The sequence below is a fragment of the Anastrepha obliqua genome, chromosome 2 (genome assembly GCF_027943255.1).
Source record: "Anastrepha obliqua isolate idAnaObli1 chromosome 2, idAnaObli1_1.0, whole genome shotgun sequence".
In the NCBI taxonomy this organism is placed as follows: domain Eukaryota; kingdom Metazoa; phylum Arthropoda; class Insecta; order Diptera; family Tephritidae; genus Anastrepha; species Anastrepha obliqua.
In genome coordinates, this window is record NC_072893.1 from 109,781,065 (window position 1) to 109,805,175 (window position 24,111).

The window sequence follows — 24,111 nt, forward strand, 5'->3', positions numbered from 1 at the left end:
AAATTTGTTTAATTCGATAATAAAATATATATTATTTATTTCTCTTAAAAAGAAGTCTGAAATAGATTACGTATTTCAGTGTCACATGAAGTTTATTTTCTTATTAATAAATAAATAATGAATTTAAACTTAATTAATTCTAAAATCTGTTTAAATATTTATTTCCTTTTGTTTTGGTGTAGAAATACTAACCTAATACTAATACTTAGTATCAGAAGTATTGTTTTAATTTACTTCTTGAAGGTTGGACAATATTACCAGCACTAGAAAAAACTCGCTCGGAACTTGCTGATGTAGCTGGTATTGCAAGATATTTCTTGGCTAGTAGTGAAAGGATGTGATACTGCTTTTCGTGATCCTTCCACCAAACTCTCGCCTCTAAACTATGGTTAATTTGAGGCTCAGAAATATACTTTTCAAACTCACTTTGCATTTCATTTATGTTATCCCCACCAAGAAGTATATCCATAACTGTTGGAGTATCATCTGCGATCGAAGTTGACGGCATGTTCAAACAAGACTGATAATTTTCCTTTGCCGTTGTGAAGATCTTTGTTCTAAACTCCTCGGAACTTTCAAAAAGTAAGTTCTTATGTCGCGGATCTAAGAATGATGCGATGTGAGATTGGTCCACGCAACGTGTCTCCAACGTAGTATTCAGTCCAAACCTTTGAATTAAGTCAAATGAAATTTCATTTTTGAGATCCGTTACAAAACTGGTATCACTGCCGTTCACGTTGAGGTGTTTCCTCACTAAACTATTCATGATATGCTGAACGAGAGATATTGTAATTTTGGATTCAGAACACAAAACAGTTGCTGCATTTTCTAATGGCTTCAGCAAATTTGAAACCTCACTTAACTTAAGCCACTCGTCCTCGAAAATTTCTATTTTTTGGGCCGTACGACCATCAAAAATTTCTCGATCTGCGAGCACTGCCACTAATGAGGGTCTCAGCCTTAAAAGCCGCTCGACCATATAAAAGCTGGAGTTCCATCTTGTCGTGCAACTTTGTATCAGCGACAGTACGGGTTTTTCAAGTTGCTGAAGGTGTTTCTCCAGTGCTGTTGTTCTTTTTGCGGAATGATTGAAGGCACTTACTAAATTTGATGCCTTTTTTAATAAATGTCTTCAGCCTTCCATCTCCATGCCCTTTTTTATGCTTAATTGCAGTGTATGTGCTACACAAGCAACGCTGTCTATGTTGTCCAAATTCCTAACGGCGTTTGTAATATTTTTTGCATTGTCGTGGACTATAGCTGAAACTCTTGCGGAAATTGCCCACTCCTCTATAGAGTCCAGAATGAAGCTTCGCAAGTTTTCCGAAGTGTGGCTTGTACTCAATTCTTCTGTTTTCAGGTTCATTGAATGAAGGGCCCAGTCGGAATCAAAATAATGTGCTGCAAAGAAATTTGTTAGCAAAAAAGTACTTGTGTAATACAATTTTTTATTTTTATGTATTGTAATGGTAAATAAAGGCGATATTGCGGCTGTGTAAGAAACGAAACTTTTTTTGCCTTAACTCTTACAAAATATCGCCCGAAAACTGGTAGCGATCAAACTATAAATATATTTCATGTAAACAACTTACCTGTTATTGTGACATAGGAATCCAATGCCCTTGAAGTCCAACCATCTGTGGTCAGAGTGAGGTGGTGTTCGAATAGTAAGGTATTCGAATAGTTAGGTATTCGAATAGCATTATTCGAATAAACGAATAAAAAATTCCAATAAATATTATTCGAATTACGAATACCTCTCGAATAAAAGATTTTATTATTCGAATAATTTTTATTTATTTTAAAACGCAAGTCCTTTGGTGTGTGGTGGCTTCAATTGGGGGTTACGTTACAAATGAATCAATGGAATAAAAGTGAACAATTTAAATGACAATTTAAAACACGGACAATGGCTGGTTGCTTATTTGCGGTAAATGGACAGTGTTTCGAATAAATATATTGAATACATGTAAACCAATTTATGTATATACATTAGGGTGGCAGTTATTTTGCCAGATTATTTTTTTATTGGTGCTACCCCCCAGATTGGTTCCTTTATATATAAAAATGGTGGAAAAAAAGTTTGAAGTAAATCTGGTAAGTGGAAAGTGTGCCCCCGGGCCTTCAAAGTTTCAAAAAACCCGAAAATTCGTAGTATAAGTACTAGTAGTAAGTAAAGTAGCCGAGCACTTAGTTTATCACATTACAATGATAATTCAAATTATTACGCTTAAAAAAAATATATTCAATGCAGAATCTACCAAGTCGTTCGACCCTTGCTTTTTGACAACTCTGTCAAAAATGTTCCATTTTTCTTCAATTTCTGAATTACAAAAACAAAACGGAAGTTAAAATATGTGAGATAACTTATCAACTGATCACATTTTGAAATTCGAAATGAAAATAGATTTCTTCAAAGAGATTTCCGGGCATAAAAAATTGGGTTCGCGTTTTGACTAACGTACACATCGTGTCTTGGATAATATCAATATCAAAAACTAGTACTAGTATCAAATAAAGTAGGCGAGCATTTCGTTTCTGAAATAACAACGGTAATTCAAATTTTTATGGCTAAAAAAGTTTTGTATTAAAGCTTTTTAAAAAAATCATTAGTTGCGTACAACATTTGACGTGAAGGCATTCGATAGTACAATGTCGCGACCTCTATTACGAGAAAAGTTTATCTGCTCGGGTATTATTCAAATGAAATTTTTGGAAACAAAATTCTATCTGTAAAACAAACGTTACAAGTTTTTTGAAGTGAAAACTTCTTTAGAATCGTTGGGAGTGATTTGAGAAAAAGTGAAACGAAAAAGCGACACCAAAAAGAAGAAGAAAAAAGATATACGTATATATGTATGTATAGAAAATGCTTCATTACCAGGCACAGAGAAGGATGGCATAAGCAAATTAAAATTTGTGAATTTATATATGTATGTATATACAGTGAAACCTCCCTTGGGCGGACACTCACCGTCGGCTGATTTTTGTCCGGCCAAGAGAGGTGTCCGGTTATGGGAGTGGGTAGCTATTTTATGAAGTTTTGAATTTTTAACTAATTAAATGCTTACCAATTGCTCATTTAAATAAAATATATTCATTAGATTGCTCACACAAGATTTGTGTTTATTAATTCCAAAATTCATACACATGCATACATATCTCATATAAAGTAATAACAAAAATAAAAATAAATATTTCACTTAGAACAAAGCATTTTTGTTTGATTATTTAAAAAACTGGGAAATTGTCGATTGACGTAAATTTTGTTGTTTATTTACAAGGAAAATATTTTGCACATGGCTCTCTAATTCTTGCAGCAATTCAAAAGCAACCAGGTCTTCGCTGCAAAATCTTTTCAAATTTGAAATAGCCCCCAAAGCAGTTTCGTTTGAGTTAATTGGGTAAGCTTCTTCGTGAACGCTCACAGTATCAGTATCATCAATCGTTTCAAAACTTTCAGCCATTACAACGTCCAGCTCTAACTCAGAGCTCTCGGTCCATACATTATTATCAATTGCTACGAAGTCATCGCAACTTGAGTGACTAGACTCTCCAAGGGTTTTTGATAATTCCCAAATAGAAGCAATCGTTGCTAACAGCAAATCATCTTCGGGCTCGAATTCAGCTGGAACATTTTTATTTTTGTCAAAACCTGCTTTCTGGAAGCAATTTTTCACGGTTTCCGGTTGAACCTTCGCCCATGATTCTTTTATAAAATGTATTGCTTCTAAAACATTAATATTTTTGTTTGGCGAACCTGCCTCCATGCTAACCAAGATATTTTTTACTTGAAACTTTCGATAATGAATTTTAAAATTTTGGATAATTCCTTGATCCAAAGGTTGGCAAATTGACGTCGCGTTACTGGGAAGAAAAATTACCTTAACATTTTTCAAACTCATATCACGTGGATGAGATGCCGCATTGTCAAGAAATAATAGTACTTTTCTATTTTGCAACTCCATTTTTTTGTTAAAATCTGTCAACCACTGTGACATCACCATCCGCCTTCTTATTTGAATACCAATGTACTGGCAGTTTTTTAATATCAATTGATGCAAACGCTCTCGGCCGTGCAGCTTTCCCAATAACAAGTGGTGTTTCTTTCTCTCCTTCCATATTAGCACAAAATATGACAGTCAGACGCTCTTTCGAAAGTTTGCCTCCTCGACATTCATCATTTTTTAGAGCCAACGTTTTGTTTGGCAAAGCTCTAAAGAAAAGGCCTGTCTCATCAGCGTTATAAATATCCCTGGGGCCATATCCAATTAGCATTGATGGTAGTTTTTCCAAAAATTGCTTGACATCTTGCATATCAACAGCAGCACTTTCACCACAAATGTACCGAAAAGTTATGTTATGTCTGGTTCGCCATTTTGGTAACCAGCCATTAGAGGCCGCAAAATTATTGACACCCTGTTTTAAAGCGATATCTCTAGCCTTTTCCTGAATTATTGGCCCGATTATTGGAACATTTTGGCTTCGGGCCCTACAAAACCACTCGTAACACATCTCGTCAATTTTTTTTCCACCTACTTTCATAGAGGACCTTTTGCTTTGAATATTGTTTCCATCCATCCATTTCGCTCGGATATCTTCTTTATTTCTAACGATGTGCGCAGCCTGGGTTTTTCCAATTTTGAACCTTAAAACAGATAATATAAGGATTCTGTACATAATTAAGTCGATTTTCTTTTTCATTGAAAACTGTTTTTACCTTCCGAATATAAATTAGAACGATGTTTTTTTTTAGTAAAACTTACCTTTTGGCTAATGCTCGTGCGGACATATTGTTTTCCTCACTAGCGATTATGATTGCAATTTTTTCTTTCAAACTCACATTCGACCGCGACATGGTTTTACGTCTTTTCACTTTCACTGAACACACTTAACTGAGCAAACCAAACTAAGCATGCGCTTTAAAAAATTTTTCAACAAACACGGGAGTCCCGTTTTTTTATTTACTCATATCGTATGTGTGTCAGTATACATAATTGTAACGAACGTTTTGCTTTATGTGTGTAAAGTTTTGTCCGCTCAAGGGGAGTTCGCGTCCGCTCAAGAGAGGTCTTTTTCTGATTTATTATGAAACGAAATCTCTTTGTCCGTTGACAGGAGGTTCGCGTCCGCTTAATAGAGGTTTTTAGTCTAATTTTATGACAAATCACTGTCCGCGTCCGGCCAAGAGAGTGTCCGGATAAGAGAGGGGCATTTGTTCTGAAAAATGCACTTAAAACTTGGTGCATGAAAAAATGTCCGCCCAAGGGAGGTGTCCGGTTATTAGAGGTGTCCGTTACGAGAGGTTTCTCTGTATGCGGATATATATTATGTATATATTTTGTGTGGATGTACATACATATGTGCCTCGCCACAGCAAAACATACCTTAAAATTTCTAAAGAAATCCAGCGCGCATTCATAGGCACAGCATTGCATGTACAGTAGGGCGGGTCGATTTAAAAATCGCTCATTGCTCTATGAAAATCGTATTCTAGGGATCAAAATAAGAAACTTTGCCGAAGGAACCATACCTCTAAAACGAATTCTGATGTCCCCCAATTTCAAAATATCACCATTTTTGGCCTTTACATGAAAAAATCAACTAAATGGCTATGTTTTTTCTTTATTTTTATTTATTTATATATTAATATTATCTATTTTTTCTCTTAAGAAATTTATTTAGTCAGAACATATGTAAATGAATGAATGTGAGTTATAGAAAAGAAACTAAAAAGTTCGACCCATATTGGGGGACATGAGAAATCGTTTTAGAGGTATGGTTCCTTCGGCAAAATTTCTTATTCTGATCCCTCGAATGTGATTTTCACAGAGCAAAGGGCGATTTTTTTGCCTTCCCACAAATCGACCCGGCCTAATGTACAGTAACCTTGAACAGGCAGCTGCGGTTGTCGAGCATTTAGAAACATATATTTACATACATATATGGGTGCAAACATATTTACGGAGCCGCGGGCACTCGACACACGAAAAATTCAAGATTTATCAAATATTGGCAAATAATTCTACGCGAAATATTCCAATATTGACTATTTTCGAATTGTCGAGAAAATTAGCATATGGGCGGCTCGTTTTATGAATGAAAGTACTTGCTCTTAGAACTATGAGCTCGAATTTATAAATCAATTTTTTGATGATGAGTTTTTGTTGCACAGTACAATAGTTGAAACTGTTCGGCGCCGCCGCGACTGTTCAGCGCTATGGCAACTAGGATGATGGCCGCTACGCCTGCGCCTATTAATGCATTTTGTTCTTGTAGTCGCTAGGCATAGAATTTTAGCTTTGGACGACATACGCATTTACAGGAATAAAGTGAGTGGCCTGTGTGTGCGGTTGTATGTAGATGCATATGTGTATATTAATAAGCATTGTTTTGCTGGAAGTTCAGAACACAAATATGTATGTACGTACATAGGCTAGGCCATAGTATAGCATACATACATATGTATAAAAAATTCAAACCAAGCGTCCTACGAATGTTTGCGTGTATGTTAGTACGTCTGTGTATTATACGCGTTACGACGCTCATAATAGCAACCGCGTGTGCTGTATTGCGTCCGTATTTTTATATTCGTAAATATTTTCATTTTTAAATATTTACCGCAATTATGCTGAAAAATAATGCAGAAAAGTGTCGTGAATATCGACAGAAAAAAACAACAATTGACACGGTATTTCAAAGATATGTTGACAACATCGAAACCAAAGCATTTGTATCATATTTTAGCTATCATAAGCCACTCGTATCATTTCTTGAAATTGAAAACATTGAGGATGAATAATAATAAAATGAAGAAAATAAAATATGAACTTTATAGCAATATTATAATGAACCTATAATTATCCCGCTCCTAATGCTGCCTTCGTCTCATTCTCTCTCAGTTTGTTTTACGGAAGGTTTCACTTCTATCGCGTCTAACCGTTAGACTGGTATTTTTTTTCAATTTACGGGTGTGTAAGTTAACATTATGAGGCAGTGCTTCACTTGCTGTGCGGGAAGTGATGATATATTGGGAGAAAGCCCGAATTCCGACGCAAGAACTAAAGAACTGTATACCAAAGTTAGAAGGTCTCTATCAGCAGTGGCGGCAACTTCAAAAGCATGCTGGAAGAACGTCGATAAGAAAAAAGAAAAAGATTTCGTTGAAAAACTCGAAGATCTCTTCGATATTGCACACGCCAATGCATTGAATATCATATCCATTGAAGAAGATAAGCAGTTCTTAAACAATCAGCGGATGAAAGGACGCCCGGGGCTTATGTATGGAATTGATTACCAGCTAAGTGCGAAAGAGACTCGAGTTTCTGAGCGAAAATTACGAGAGGAGAAGAGAAAAGAACGAAGCAATAATGAAGTTCTTCAATTGAGTAAGTATTTATCTTCATCTTCTCTAGCTACCTATTTAACATGAATATTTACATATGTATATCGAACTAAATCGTACTTATATTGTTAATACTATTCCTAGCTCAATCTGATATACTGATGACGTCGAGTTCAAGCAGCGGAGAAGATTTAGAAGCGCGTGCTTCAGAGGAAATTCCGCAATGCTCAAAACATTTGTCTGTACCAGCAGAACAAAAAAGAGGACGACAAATAACAATAACTCCTAAGCTTGCTGCTGCTTTGGATAAGTACAAGATCAGTGACAGGAATGCAGTTCATATTCTTGTAGCTACACTTGAAGCCCTTGGTCAAGATGTGGAGACTTTTGCGATCACAGGTGGTCTTTTAACAATTCTCGTGAGAAACTCCGCGAAAAGAAATCTACCGAAATCAAAAATATCTTTAAGGATAAGGAATTGCCTGTCGCTACGATACATTGGGATAGTAAATTACTGCCATCACTAACAGGTAAAGAGACAGTAGACCGACTTCCTGTTATTCTTTCAAATTGCGGTGCTGATCAACTTCTTGGTGTAACTGCATTGCAATCAGGGAGTGGAAAAGAACAGGCAACAGCTGTTTGCGAAACCCTTGCGGAATGGGGCCTTCAGGACTACGTAAAAGCATTGGTTTTTGGCACTACTGGCGCTTTTAATGGTGCGTGTGTTTTGATTGAAAGCTTTCTAGAAAAAAATCTCTTATATTTGCCTTGCCGCCATCACATATACGAAATCATTTTAAAAGCCGTTTTCGAGGAGAAAATGGGTAAAACTACCGGCCCAACCATACCAATCTTAAAAAAAAATACCAGTCTAACGGTTAGACGCGATAGAAGTGAAACCTTCCGTAAAACAAACTGAGAGAGAATGAGACGAAAGCAGCATTAGGGGCGGGATAATTATAGGTTCATTATAATATTGCTATAAAGTTCATATTTTATTTTCTTCATTTTATTATTATTCATCCTCAATGTTTTCAATTTCAACAAATGATACGAGTGGCTTATGATAGCTAAAATATGATACAAATGCTTTGGTTTCGATGTTGTCAAAAAAAATACCCAAACGGACCGAAGAAACAGACTTACAAATTTCTTCCATTTTCGTCTACTTGTATTCATATAAAAATTTATGTCTCTTCCCACCAAAGCTAAATGTATTAGTATATTTCTTCTTGTATTTATTCAGTAATTTGGGCCGAAATCCCGGCGGTACTGCAATACCGGGCCAACCCGTGGCAGAGGTGGAGCAAGCGCCTAAAACACTCCGCCCATTTCCAAAAATCAGTTTAACATTTGTTGTCCTCGGATATAGGATCTATCATATGTTAAGCTGATAAGAACAGATACCACACTTTGATCTTAGCCATAAGGCCGAGAAGCGATAACCATACACAACCAACAAACTACCTTGTCAATACATTTTCTAATAAACCTTTTGAGAATTACACGCTCACAAAAATTAATGTACGAAATATTTATACCGATTCACTTAAACTGACTTTCAGTATCTAAACCAAAAATAGAAAAGCCAAAAACCTGTTTTCAATAAATAATCAGAAATGTCCTACAATGCAAATTTCAAAAAAAAAAAATTTTTTTTTTTCTTGTGATTCGAACCAAGAATTTTGGATCGGAAGCTCACATTGCTAGCCGCTCGGCTATCGCGCCATGCTGTCGGCGCTGGCCTAAAAGTTACAGAAAAGAATTTTTACAATTGGTTGCTATTTTTCCTTCCGTGCTCCAGGAGCTATCCATCATGCAAGACATAAAGACATCTCTCGTGTGGCTTTACAAAAAATCAAAAATCATTTGTGGTATTTATCACCTGAATCCATCGCCTTGGCCTTCTTTGACCCAAATGTGATGGCAGAATCAAAAATTAAAATGGTAAAGGCGTTGAATCGTGAAACTCATGCTGAACGTGAAAAAATTATTAAAAGGATAACCGTGGAAACAAGCTAAGTTCCTGAATTATTAAACCAAGGACTTGAACAATTTGTCTCCAACAAAACAAAACGATTCTTTGCAAGATTTAACATAAATGACGAATTCCTATGCACAGATCCTGCCCGGTGGCACAAACATGAAGATTTCATCCAAGCTTTAAAAGTAGTTAATAAACTTAAACAAATGATACGGCGGAGAGAGGTGTTAAACTAGTAGAGGATTTTAAAAAGTTATATACAAAAAACGAGCGACGAATGCAGTACGTGCTCCAAGTTGTAAGTGACTATCGACAGAAGTTCCCAGACAGCAATAAACAAACTATATCTAAAAATAAAGATTTTTAATTCATTTTTATTTTATTTTCTTCAATGAGTTATTTCTTTTTTTTGGTTTTTTTTTTTATATGTTGTTATTAAACTAAATTACTTCATTGCAATTTATATTAGTTTAATAACAACATATAAAAAAAAACTAAAAAAAGAAATAACTCATTGAAGAAAATAAAATAAAAAATAAGCGTCATACGGAACTACCTATATATGCTAAATACTGTATGGATAATAATTTCCTTCTTCAATTTATATATGTATAATTTAATATACTTTACCAATTAAATTCTTTTACTACTTATTTACGCTGTATATATACTCATGTAAAATAAAAAACACACTTTTAATGAAATTAAAATTTTCTGTCATTTTGGGGTAAATTTTGCATATTGAAAGGCTCGCGGGCACACCTTTCCCCTATCCGATTGCCACCAAATTTCACAGAGGTCATTTTTATATAGAACGAAACCAAACTGGAGGGTAGCCCGCGAAAAAATATTGTATATAAAAAAACAGGTCAAATAACTGCCACGCTAATATACATATGTGTTCTTCTCATAGCCACGTATCTATTTGGTACATATATAATATGTATATATATATGTAGTTATATTATTATAACGCTAGCTTTGTGTAGTACAGAACGAATGTAATTCATATACAGTAGGTTCTGTCTTTATGCGGTAGATACGTTCCGCAAGAAACAGCATAAAAAAAAACAGCATAAAAAAAGCTACTAGTTCTATAGTAAAACTATAGATACGTTTCAAAAGTGCTAAAACCGCATGAATCTGAAATAATTAAATAAAATCGCATAAACAAAATTTTATTTTTGAAAATTATATCTTTATTTAAGAAACGTCAGAATCGAAAAATAAATTTAAGTCAGAAATAAAATCAGACAATACCCGCATGTTGCGCATTCGTTTAGGATTTGGCGTCTGATCTGGATGGTGATGCAGGCGGTTCCATACTTGTAGGGTTAGCATTTCTGATGTAATCTGTGATGAGTTTTTGCTTAGCTGGCTTAGAATCTTTATGTACAATTCCCGATAGGTCGACATGCATTTTGTAATTTAAAAAAAAACCGCACTATTTCAAAACCGCATAAAAAAAAAGCCGCATAAAAACAGAACCTACTGTACATAGTTTTCCGACAACTTCATAGCCATAGTCAACATCAATTCTATAAGCTAAGTAAAGAAATTGTAATAAAAAAGTCAAAAGTAGTTTGTAAACCTTTAAGCTTAAATAAAACTTTCTAATTCGACATTTTAATTATACATATCTTTTTTCCAAACTGTTCAGAAATAAATTATTTGCTTCTTTTGTATTTTAAGAATACCATTTTATTTTCTTTTGCATATATGTACGTGGTATGTAAAAAATGATTAGCTTAACGATATTTTATAACGTATTAAAGAATTACACAGCTAATATAGAAAACAAAATCTATTTAATTTTTTATCTTTAATTTATTTAAATAACATTTGTCGAGAATTTTTATAGCATCCCTTTATTCACTAGCTTTTCGGCAACTTTCAATTTGGAGTTATGAAATCCGCATAGCAGGCGCTGCATACCCACAAATGTTGATGATAATGATTCACATGCATAATTTGTGTCTGCAAGATATTAATAAAATTCAAAATGTTTCTGTTACCTGCTCTCCATTTTCCTTTATTAACAAAATTGAACACTTTGTTATTATAAATGTTGTAACTTCTTGCTCAGGAGTAAATAATAATCCTAGTTGTTAATTATTTTCGCTATTAATAACACAAATATTCTTCGAACAATTTAAGGGGTTATATACCTTGTGTTTTTCAAAAAAATCAAAATAAATTTTATTTCTTTATCGTAAAGTACAATCCCTTGAGAACATTTTCCAAAAATTTCATAGAGATCTGAGCAATAGATCGAAAGTTACAGCGTTTTAAATTGTGCGTCGTCACGTCCTGAGCGTACGGCCTCATGCGGCGCTTGAAACTTTAAACGCGATTATCTCAAAAACGTGTTTTTCCAAAAATGCTTTTGCGGTGGACGCGATTGCAAAAAAAGTATTCAACCGATTTTTATAATTTTTTTTTAAATTGTTCGTAATTGATGTCGCCTCTTAGTGAACGATCAACTTTTTATGCATAAATTTTTATTTTGCAGATATGAATTTTTTAATGCCAATTTTAGGACTGTAGAAGTGGAGTTTTTTAAAAACATGTTCCTATTTTCACAAAAATCAAAATATTTAATATATTGATCGTTCACTAAGAAGATATAACCCTATACTAATGAAATCTTTTCGATTTTTTGATTTCAGTTGACTTGGTGGACTTGAATCGCGTCCACCGCAAGCCTCTTCCAAAAAAAGGGTCTTGGGGGAAAACGCCATAACTCCGCCATTTTTAAATATTTTTACACAAACAAAGCCTTTTTTTTCTTTAAACATTGTAATATCCAATAATAAAAACTTTTATACAGTAAAATAAAACCCAACTTTCGCTAATTTCACCGGACCACAAGGTATATAACCCCTTAACGCGACACTCGAAAAACTTTGTTTGCGTTTATTTACTATTCCAATTCGATTGAAAAGAATTATTTTGGCACTTGTGCCAAAAAGCAAAAACAAAATGCATGTAACTTTTTGTTTTTGTACAACTGCTATCACCTTGTATAGATACGCCTTGCTTGCAACCATGCAACCATTATTTTATTCTTTTTTACGATCAAATTTGCTAGCGAAGAGCCTTCCTCTGCTTTCAATACAAACCTGCGCTTATCAGGGGTACAATTTTTGTGTGACGTCACACGGGTGTAGAAACGTGCGCAAGAATGCAGGAACTAACACAAATAACGGAATAAGTTGCTGTTTGAATTTGGCGAAATCCCTGTGTATATGGCTTACAATGGTGCAATTTTCGAGAACGGAATAACGGTACGAGATGGCCACCTTTGTATTATATACATTCTGTTCAAAGTGGGCAGTTTCGGGCATCCGTAGGCAAGGCGAATTTATTATAGGTGACAGCAACCCCATATAAGTAAAACCCCACATGTATTTGTTGTTGCCTTTGGTACAAGCATCAAGTCAAAATACAATACAATACGAATGTAAACATACCAATACATACAAACAAAGCATATTATTTTGACGTAAGCCATACCTACGGCAAAAAATTCAGCTGGGTGAATGCTGTCACCTATAATAAATCCACTTTGCTCGTAGGCGACCTCGGGCATTCAAATTAACGTACAGAGAGGAAGAGATTGCGCATTGAACCTTCCGCTACATCTTCTAGTTTGAGTTTGACAGTCAGCAGCTTGGAAGTGACGTTATAAACCAAAAATTTTATTTAAAAAAAAGAGCAACAAATAAACATTTAAAAAATGTGCGATTATTTGAAACGCGTTGTTAAATCAAATCTCAACATAACTTTTTATGCTGATTATACCGGAAACTAAAAATTGAGAAAATATCGAAAGTCTACCGCACTAACGAATGAAGAAAATATTTTATTAACTGGTTTTAACGATCTGCTTTATAAAAATATATTTTTTAAGTCTGTAATCAATTAAAATATTGACAAGATTTCGGCTGCATAAAAAGTTCTAACATCAGATTAATTCATGTACAATCACGGGTACAAATATGAACAACAAACATCAATAATCCAAATATTTTTAAAAAGTTTAAGCTTCACTAACAGCAAGCACACAATTCACAAATTAATTAATTACTCGTACTTTATAGTTGAAAATATCACGATACAAAAGTTAAGATGTTCGTATTTACACACATTTTTTTACAATTTCTAACTTATACCTATTAAGGTAAAAAGTGTTTTTGACATTACATATGTATATTAATTATCGTTCCATCCATCATCGTCAATACCCAATAAGCGGAGTCGTTCTCTCGCACGGAATTTTTTTTTGACAGATTTTGATTCGCCTTGTAATGTTCTAAGCACCGGTGCATTTGCCGCATATGCTTGTGGATTATACGTGGACGAAGGCGGCAAGTCATCCCAGTTTTCTTCTGTATGCAACGGTATTTGTTCCACTGGCGCAGCAGCTTGCGCCGATGTGCTAGGTGCACCAAAGTTTCCTGTCCCAACCAGTTCCTCCTGGTACTTATGCAACTCAAAGGTTGCCCGGTCAGGACATTGTTTTACGTGCCACTTAAAATGCGTACAAAATAAGTTATCATATATCTCAAGAATATAGAAAGTACCTACATCCAGTTCCGGTTTGAATAATACATGAGTTACATTAAAAGGACATGTCACCATTTGAAGATTTCTGTGGTTCTTCCTGCAACGTCCCAAGTGCACATGAAACCTTGTTTTCAAAATCGTATGAGATTTGTCATACGGACATTGCTCATATTCATCGTTGGACTGAAACATTTTTTTATTATGACGATACTGGACCACAAACTAGCGATTTCTAAAATAATGTGAAACACTCGGGATGTCAAGTCAAACAGTTAGCCATGCAGCTCGTTGCGGTATTAATATAAATTATATGTAATGTTATTTGAGGCCGTAATTATACCAGCGAGTATTTGTTCGGTGAATACGAAATATGTTTACTGTTTTGTGTGGGGTGATGGGTATACAGAGTTGCATTCTACAAAACTGTAATTTAGTTAAGCATTGTTTTTGGGTTGGCATATGCAGTAATTAGCAATAAATCCACAAAATTAATCTACCCGTTCACATATGGCAGATTATCTGCTAAATTGACAATCAGCTGTGAATACTGTTTTGAAAGGTTTTTTGGCTCCGACTCCATGCGCTACCCCCTCACTTGTTTTGAGAGAAATATGACGAATTTTCCACGGAAATTCACAGGAGATGTTAATTTCGTGCTTATTTTGCTAAAACTAGCACCAACACTATTCAGTTAATAATAGTTTTTAAGTTATTTGTTGATAAAATTTGTCTTTTACCTTCACCAAATTTTGATAGAATAAGTGCATTTATCACATTTATTTTAATAAATATTGAAACTATATTAACATACACACACGTTTTTAACTCTTTTTATTTATTTATACTACAAATTAACCATTTATATTGCATTTTTAAGTTGCTAACTCCAAATATGCCAGCTAAATTTACAATAACTGAAAAGCATGGCTGAATGGAGTGCTGCCAGAAGCAAAAAATAAAAAAAATAATAGAATGCGATTGAAAACGAAGCAACATAGGAACATAATTTCCACACACTCTTTTCTGTTAGAATAATGAGGGAATGGGGGTTTACAACCTCTAAGGTGTATATATTCTTTTTAAAATTTTTTAACTATTCTTTTTTATATTTAGATATTTAATATATAAAAAAGAATATATATAATATATTCATAATATAGCGCGATTTTTTATTCCAAATTTTCGCCTGCGGCGCTTTTTTTTTCTTTTTTTTAAATATATATATGTATAATATAGTGAAAATTTGGAATTAAAAATCACGCGATTTTTTTTCTTTTTTTTTAAATATATATATGTATATATATATATCATATATTCATAATATAGGAAAAATTTGGAATTAAAAATCGCGCGATTTTTTTTCCAAATTTTCGCCTGCGGCGCTTTTTTTTTCTTTTTTTTTAAATATATATATGTATATATATATATCATATATTCATAATATAGTGAAAATTTGGAATTAAAAATATATATATCATATATTCAAAATGCATACAATCAAACATACATACTTTACTGAAAATTAAGCATTAATATATATATGTATATAAATATATACATATATCCATAAATATACCTATATATATATATGTCTATTCTTATATATATATATATGAATAGACGTATATAATATAGAAATAATTTGTAAAATTTTGTATTTCTATTCATTTATTATCTTCTAAAATTGTGTATTTATACGATGTCTGGCAGCACTTCGGCTGGTTGTAGTAACCAAAATAGGAGGATTCTTGGTCAATTTTACAATTTTCAAACTCAAATAACTTAAAAACTACAAGCCGCCTGGGGGTGAGGTTTTCACTTTTAGAAAGTAGAATACCCCCTCTACCCCCCTTATACCCCTTTTTTAAAAGAGGCGGGGGAGGGAATGGGTATTTTCCCGGTTTTTTTTCATAGAAATTGCTTTGGTGGAATACGAGTATTTTAGAGTTTTTGGTTTGTTTAATTTTTATTAACGATATGAAGAATTGGCTACTAGTAACAGTTGGAGGAAATCCGTAAATGATTTTACTGAGGTTTAAAAAAATATGGCAGCAATACGCTTGCGAAATTCAATATTGCATCTTAAAAAAAGTAACAAGAGGGCAAAGCGTTTATGGACGCACGCTTTTTTCTATTATATGAAAGCGTAATTAATAATGCCTAACAAAATTTTTATTAGAATTATGTCGACAAACCCGTTTTCTTTGCCGGAATCCATTTTATTTAGTTTTTACTTTGACGTTTCTCTTTACATTGATAAAAGTAATTATCTATAACACATGTAAAAAAGTATGGTAATAATCTAGGATTATTTAATAATCTCAGATTTCGGGAGAGAAATTTTATATTGGTAATCTTGTGGAACAACATCAAGACGCACACCACAAATAGGAGGAGGAGCTCGGCCAAACACCTAACGCGCCAATTATTATTTTTTTTTTTTAATCTTGCTTTTTATTTACGGATTGGCTTTTAAGCACGAAAAAGTAGGTAATTTACTTATATGTGAACGTATCATTAGTGTAATACCGCATGACCAATTTTAGGCAAAATATAATTATTTTTTTTACAACTTTTACAAGGCCTATGTTTTACTGAGGCCCTATGCTCTAGTGGAAGAAACAGGAATTGATGATGATGACATAAACTCTATAAACCCCCGGAAGGTGAAGCTTTTAGTTTTACGATGAGGATAAACCTTTCTTCGTCCGCTTTGAATCGTTTTTTCCAAAGCGTGCTTCATTTTCCCGCTTGTGGCCCTTGCTTTTCTGTATTATTGGTAAAACAAATTGAATTATAGATATATATAGTCTCGAGTCTACTAGTCACAAAAACCGTTAAATATTGATAATGATATAGGCAATGTTATACGCACGGTATGGAATTTGCCACAGATGTCATAATTTAGACAGAAGATCACATACATTTTAAAACAAATGTCGCAACATTTATGGAACCATCATTGGAACTTCAAAACCGCAAACGCATTAGATCGCGATGTTTATTTCGCTGTCTTTTGGTTTATAATGCGATTTTCAATAATTTGTAGAGCAAGACCAAATACGTCTGTTTGGCCGGACAAATTTTGTTCAGTGTGAGAGTCGGTGAACTCTCTCTCTCTCTCTTGTTATTGTTGTAGCACCTGACTAGACTCTGGCAGTGCTATGTAACGGGTGATTTTTTAGCTATTATCTTTTTAAACAGTTGGTTTAAACAGCTGACGCACGTTTCGTGTTTTGTTTCACTGTCAAACATCTTCAGTTTGGTCTATAATTTAACCATGAATCGTCTTACAAACGAACAACGCTTGCTAATCATTGAATTTTATTATAAAAATGCGTGTTCTGTTAAGAAAGTTTAAAGTCGAAAAGTTGTGTTCAGCGACGAAGCTAATTTTTGGATCAATGGGTACGTAAATACGCAGAAAAGATCAGCCAGAAGAATTGCAAGAGCTACCAATGTATCCAGAAAAGGTCACAGTTTGGTGCGGTTTATGGGCTGGAAGTATCATTGGACCGTACTTCTTCAAAGAAGCTGCGAATCGTAACGTAACTGTGAATGGTGAGCGCTACCGTGAAATTATATCCAACTTTTTTTCCCCCAAAATGCAAGAGCTTGACTTGCATGACATGTGGTTTCAGCAAGATGGTGCCACATGCCACACAGCACGCGTAACAATTGAGAGGCGAGTTCGGTGAACATTTTATTCCACGTTCGGGACCTGTCAATTGGCCACCCAGATCGTGCGCTATAACGTCTTTAGATTATTTTTTGTGGAGCTATGTTAAAGCTCATATCTATTCAGACAAGCCTGCTTCAATTAAGGGGTTAGGTGGGTTTCAAAATTTCAAAAAATCGATTTTTTTTTTTTTTGCTTATCTCATAATTGAATATGTTGAGAATATTCCTTTAAAATTTTAAAACGATCCGAGTCATATTCTAAGAGATATAGCCTTTGGATTGGCAGGTATATCGAGGCAGCTGCTTTGAATGTAAATCTTCAATCGCGTTTTTCTTGAAACTACATTTTTGAAATCGGTAGTCACGATTTCTCGAAAACTTATGAACCGATCTCTTTCAAATTTTGCACACTTCTTCAAAATAACATTATCTCGTGCTTGAACGAAGGAATTTTTTTTTTCTATTCCAAGTAATTTTTCAAGGGCATGAAGAGTGCAAATTCTACTCAAAATAAGGGTTTTTTGTTTTCAACGCCGCCAAAAATGTAATTTTTGTTTTTTTTTTCCTTCGTCCAAGCACGAGTTTGAAACATCTACTAACAGAAAATTTTTTGTTTTTGAATTTCAGATGAATCTGTCATGAGTTATCCTGACTACGCCGAGAGAACTTTTTTTTGAGGGGTCATAGGAGACGACGTGTCCACGCCTTAATTTTCAAAATTTTTCAATGAAAATTTCACAAACTACTTATAAAATATGTATCTTTTATGTGTTAAATTGATGGAATGAAATATTCTGTTGATTAAATAAAAAAAAATTCATAAAAATGTACCTATTTTGAGCTTTTGAAACCCACCTAACCCCTTAACGCATTGGAAGACAACATTAAAGCATTTATATGTGAGATACCGGCCGAAGCATTGGAAAGAGTATGCCAAAATTGGACTAAGCGGATGGACCATTTGAAGCGCATTCGCGGTCAACATTTGCATGAAATAATCTTCAAACATTTAATTATATGGACTGTACTATCGATTTAAATAAAAATTTCATGCATTTTTCTGAATTTAACGTGTGTTTTTTTGCAAAACTTTCCTATAGCTCTTAACAAATCACCCTTTAGTTACCGGTCGTCTTCGTCTAGCTCATCTAACGGTAGGTGCAGGAAACTTGCTATTTCGTCGGGTTGGGTCCAGAAGGAAAAGTGTGTTAGGTGAGTTGGTTTGATGGGGCATATAAGAAGGTGATTAGTATCGTGCGGTTTGCGGTAACAAAATTTCAGCATATGAGTATTGAGACATAATTTTAAAGAACTTAGGCCAGTCCAAGGAATTACTCACGCTCACTTCGAACGTATTCTTACACTCGCCCAAACATTAATGATGCTGAGTTGGGTTTTTCTTACATCACCCACACAATCTTAGTTTTGTCGAAAAAAAAACTGTTGTCACATCTCAGCAGCAAATCAGCTTCCTTTCATCGCTGATTCCTTCAAAATCACTGAAAACCGGTTAACGCTCTGATATTGACCACACCTCTTGCATGCCTTAATATTTGAAACATATAATTTGTGTAAATGCACATTTTTCTTGTTATGTTCTCATGTTAAATACGCAAAATTTTCACAGAACACATGACAATACCCTAACTTCTCTTCTAGAGAAGAGACCACCAAAAGATGATCATTAATTTTAATACCTACACATTTTTTTCCAAAAATATAAATGATTGATTATTCGCGTGTTTTCGCTACTGGGATATGCAAATGCTACTCTGTTTTTGTTTTTTTTTTTTTGAGTGTACAATAATATATGGTAGTGCTGCCAAATTTGTTTGTTTGTATATCTTGACGTCTATATTTTAACATGTGCTTACTTTACGCCTGAATAAAACAATGCAAATTGTTTGATACAAAATTGGACTTTTATTTCACAGAAACAATTAAATATACCAGAATGCCACCTATAGCGCAAGAAGGAAATTGTTTAATTTATAGCGGCAGCAACTTTCTTAAGCAGGTAAGACGAGTGTTTCTTTCATAAAACATATTTTAATATTTGTATCTTGCACCTTTTTAGCGCCTTATACTCTCCAGTCTCAGTGGGAAACCTGTAAAAATAACACAAATTCATATAAATGATGATACGGCTCCCGGTCTACGTGAATACGAAATTGGGCTGATAAGGTTACTTGATAAACTTACAAATGGAACAAAAATTGAACTTAACCCATCGGGTACTTCAATCCTCTTCACACCAGGTCTCTTGCATGGCGGTTTATTACAACACGATTGCTGCATACAGCGTGGTATAGGCTATTATTTGGATGTATTAATAGCTCTAGGTCCGTTCTGTAAAAACCCAATTAACGCAACTCTGAAAGGTGTAACAAATAGCAAAGACTCGCCTTCAGTAGATCATATTAAAGGGTCGGCATTGCCTGTGTTAAAACGTTTCTTAGTTGTAGACGAAGGATTGGAACTGAAAGTGGTGCGCAGAGGAGCCGCGCCTCTCGGTGGAGGTGAAGTTCAATTCCGGTGTCCAGTGCGTAAAAATTTACGTTCACTACAATTTCAGTCACAAGGCATGGTGAAACGCGTACGAGGCACAGTGTACGCGTGCAAGGTTTCGCCGGCAATGGCTAATCGAACAGTTGAGGCGGCCAAAGGTGTTATGCTGAAGTTTCTGCCCGATGTGTACATATATACAGACCAGAACCGTGGTAAAATGTCTGGCAATTCCCCAGGGTTCGGTATATGCTTAATAGCGGATACAACTGACGATGTGTGTTACGGTGCCGAAAGCATATCAAATAGTAAAGAAGAAGTACGATTTTTAAATTAATTGTATGTTGCTTAAAATACTAATAACTTATTTGAATAGGGGAAAGATCCATCAGTGCCTGAAGACTTGGGACGCGAAGCTGCAATGAAGTTACTTGATGAAATTTATCGCGGAGGCTGTTGCGACTCCTCATATCAATGGCTTGTTACCCTGTTCATGGCGTTGAGCCAAAAAAATGTTTCAAAGTTCTTGACAGGTAAAAATCATTTACTTAACATTAATAAAGTATTTAAATAACTTCCCATTTATAGGACCACTTTCCACGTATACTATACATTTTCTGCAAAATTTACGCGACTTTTTTTCAATAACATTTAAGTTGGAAAATCCTGAAAGTGATGATCAAGATGATGCAATGCCAGGCGCCCAAAAAGTGCTGATGACTTGTGTGGGCATCGGGTACACGAACATAAGTAAACGTGTCAATTAAGCGTAATAATAAAGTATATATGTAGCTTAAAAATAATAACTGTGTATGTTAGAAAGGGATAATTAAAAAAGTTAGTAAAAAAAAGAGGTTGTCTGTAAAGTCGGTTTACTGACGATAGTTTAACGTGGCAACGTCATAAGAAAATACTGATGGAATGGTTGCAATTTTCAAAACAAAATTTTAATTTTATTTGTTTGATAGATATTTTGTATGGATATAGGGAGGAGGTAAATGGAATTGCAATGGAATAGGTCAAGTTGCATTTACACAGACGTGAAAAATGACGAAACATTTATCAAATTCATGAAAGATATCTTCAATTTCGATTGTGCATCAGACGTTAATAAGTCAACAACACTAAGAGGCACCATCATCGATTTGCCTTTTTCAAGACACTTTACACTCGAAACACTCCCTTTCATTTCCTACTTTTTCTATCATCGTCCTATTCTCAACAGAGAAATGGTTCATTACCATGCACACAGCAAGAAGGCATATGCAAATACAAGTATGTAAATTTATATACAAATGCGCATATACATACATATGTATGCTCACTCAAGTAGGACAGAGCCAGATGTCGAACGTTGCCGAACGCGGGGGTCGATTGTGCTCTTTGTCGTTCGTTCCGCGCTCTCGCTTCCAGTTCAAGCACATTAGCTTACATTTGCTTGCGTACGGAATAGATTCGTATATTTGATATGTCCATATGATTTGTATGCATCTTTACATATAGATTTGTTCTTTTTGAAAATTGCGCGAAATTGTATATGTATATGCATGTTTATATACATATATTAGTATACAACATATCTTATAAGGTATATGGTAAATATTACCATACATTTTTTCCTTCATATATAATATAATAAAAAAATTAATAATAATAACATTAAAACAATAGGTATTATTAACAAACTCGGTTTTATTTTAAATTCTTCAAGTAAATCGAATTAATAATAATCAATAAGAAGGCATATGCAAATACAAATACGTGAATTTATATATGTACATATGCGCATATACATACATATATACGCTCACTTAAGTAGGAGAGAGCAAGATGTCAAACGTTGCCGTTCGTTTGCTTTGTTTGCTTTGTCGTTCGTTCCGCGCTTTCGCTTGCAGTTCATTCAAGGTAACGGCAATGAGCAAGGTAAAACTAATGAGCAAGGTAACGACACATTTTTTCGTGCGTGCAGCCTGTTAAATCGAATTATAAGACGTTATCACGTCAAAACACAGGGTTGTATGTCAGAAAGTATCGTTATTACCAGGATTATTTTATAATCTTAGATTTTGGGAGAGAAATTTTGTATGGGAAATCGCGCTCTTCAATTACGGAGTTTGTGTTAAGCGCGAAAAAGTAGATCATCTACTTATATGTGAACGTATAATTATTGTGGTTAAGTGAAAGCTCTGCAATATTGCCCTGCTATTTGCTTGTCACTTTGTTGCTAATACTCAGCTGATTACCTGCTACGCTATTACAGAAATTACTTGTAATCATATTATAAGTATTGTAATTTTAATTTAATAATAGAGAAAGGTAATGAGATATACAAAACAAAAAAAAAAACAAATACTTTATTCCTAAGAACTGATATCTTCTTGAAATCAAACTCATTTTTTAAGTCCGTTCGAACTTAATTTTTCCATGAACACAATAAATGAACTATATTAAATACAATAATAAAATAAAATATTTATTATTAACTTTCAGTTCTGGTGGTGGAGAATGATATTCGAGGAAGTACATTTAGTGCTCAAGTATCGGCTCGCGCAATACTTTGTGTGATTTAGGAACCCAACAAGTTGTGTAATTACTGAAAAATTTTGATTATCCGGCTACATTGGTACTTCAAAATCGAACAGAGCAAATATTTTGTACAGATTACGAATAAAAAAAAGTTCGGGTGGAAGGAAAAGGTGTACGTTGATCCTTAATTTTCTGAAACAATTGTAAATTTAACGAATATATCTAGAAAATCTTTCGTTTTGAGAAATGTTTTCTGTTGAAAATGATTCCGATATGGTTTTATGCCCCTATAATAAAGCACATCAATTGTTGCGCAGACGGTTGCAATCTCATCTAATCAAGTGTCGTCAAAATTATCCCCAACTTGAGTTACAAAAATGTCCATTTAATGCTACCCATCACATACCGGAGCCCGAATTTGTAGTAAGTAATAAAAAGCAGTTTCACGTTTATGTACATATGTATCATAGAAAATTTATTTTCAGCTTCATGTTACTAATTGCCCGGATCGAAAACTTATAACCCAATATAAATACAATACAGTGGAGGTAAAGGAAGAAGAACCTGTTCGACATGCGCCAATTGAATGCGAAGAAAATTGGGATGATACAGAAGTGGATGACTACAACCCACAAAAATATATAGATCAGAAAAATGTACTTCAGAGGCCACTTGGAGCTCCTCCAGCACAGCGCAAGGCATTCATAAAAAGGGAACGAAAACGACTCGGTGATGAAGAAAGTTATACGGACAGTGATGAAGATGAAGAAGTGGTTAAAATAGAAGTGTCAGCAGAAGAAGATGAAACGGAAGCAAAAACAGAGACTCTAATACATAAAATTTCTCCGTCTTCACCTAGCCAAAACCAGGAAAAATATGTACCTAAATCTAGATCTCGAAGTCGGTCGCCTATTGCATCAGCTTACTACAGACGTGTTCATGGTCGTGACTCCCAATCGCCTCCACGACCCCCTCCTTTTAGACCCCATTCCAGTCGCGAACGCTCACCTGTTTTTAATAACAAAAGATCTGCAGCCTATGAAATAGACGATGATCCATATTATAACAGTAGCAGTGGATCCTTTAATCGAAATGGTGTTCATAATAGCAGCGAGGATAATCGCCGTTCGCAGTACGAGGCAGAGTTATATATGCAAGATGAACATCGCAGTCCTCCTCTTGTTGCTTATCCCACTCGCACTCCATCGTATGGACGCGGCGCTAATCGTGGATACCCTCATAATCGCAGAAACAATTCTCGTTTTAGTGACATTCGTCATTAGTTTTACGGATTTGAACTTTAATTATATTTGTATAATCCTAAGATGTTTTCATATAAAGGTACGTGTATTTTCCCAGACTCCTACAATTACTTTTTTATTAACTTCTAAGCGTTTCGTACCCTTAAATAATATGCACAAAGCATAAATAATAGAGCACGATAATTTGCTCACTTTTAATTTTTGCTATATCAGGCAAATGGTTTGTATTATTTATT

General features: G+C 34.5%; 3 protein-coding genes and 1 non-coding gene across 4 annotated transcripts; 2 read left to right on the forward strand and 2 right to left on the reverse strand.

The window, feature by feature from the left end:
- Positions 1-8,593: 8,593 nt before the first annotated feature.
- On the reverse strand, positions 8,594-8,791 carry LOC129239827 (U2 spliceosomal RNA). The gene has a single exon (XR_008581953.1). It is a non-coding gene; the product is annotated as a U2 spliceosomal RNA (small nuclear RNA).
- A 4,619-nt stretch (positions 8,792-13,410) lies between these two features.
- On the reverse strand, positions 13,411-14,273 carry LOC129239431 (gametocyte-specific factor 1 homolog). Its single transcript, XM_054874905.1, has 2 exons — positions 13,923-14,273; positions 13,411-13,865 (listed from the first exon to the last, which is right to left on the reverse strand). The coding sequence occupies exons 1-2, from the start codon at positions 14,091-14,093 to the stop codon at positions 13,548-13,550; spliced, it is 489 nt and encodes a 162-aa protein (XP_054730880.1). The 5' UTR covers positions 14,094-14,273; the 3' UTR covers positions 13,411-13,547.
- A 5,164-nt stretch (positions 14,274-19,437) lies between these two features.
- Positions 19,438-20,935, forward strand: LOC129239320 (probable RNA 3'-terminal phosphate cyclase-like protein). Its single transcript, XM_054874754.1, has 4 exons — positions 19,438-19,599; positions 19,660-20,406; positions 20,464-20,620; positions 20,676-20,935. The coding sequence occupies exons 1-4, from the start codon at positions 19,537-19,539 to the stop codon at positions 20,852-20,854; spliced, it is 1,146 nt and encodes a 381-aa protein (XP_054730729.1). The 5' UTR covers positions 19,438-19,536; the 3' UTR covers positions 20,855-20,935.
- A 1,807-nt stretch (positions 20,936-22,742) lies between these two features.
- On the forward strand, positions 22,743-23,982 carry LOC129238909 (uncharacterized). Its single transcript, XM_054874136.1, has 2 exons — positions 22,743-23,036; positions 23,099-23,982. Exons 1-2 carry the CDS (start codon positions 22,860-22,862, stop codon positions 23,894-23,896), a joined length of 975 nt encoding a protein of 324 aa, XP_054730111.1. The 5' UTR covers positions 22,743-22,859; the 3' UTR covers positions 23,897-23,982.
- Positions 23,983-24,111: the final 129 nt, after the last annotated feature.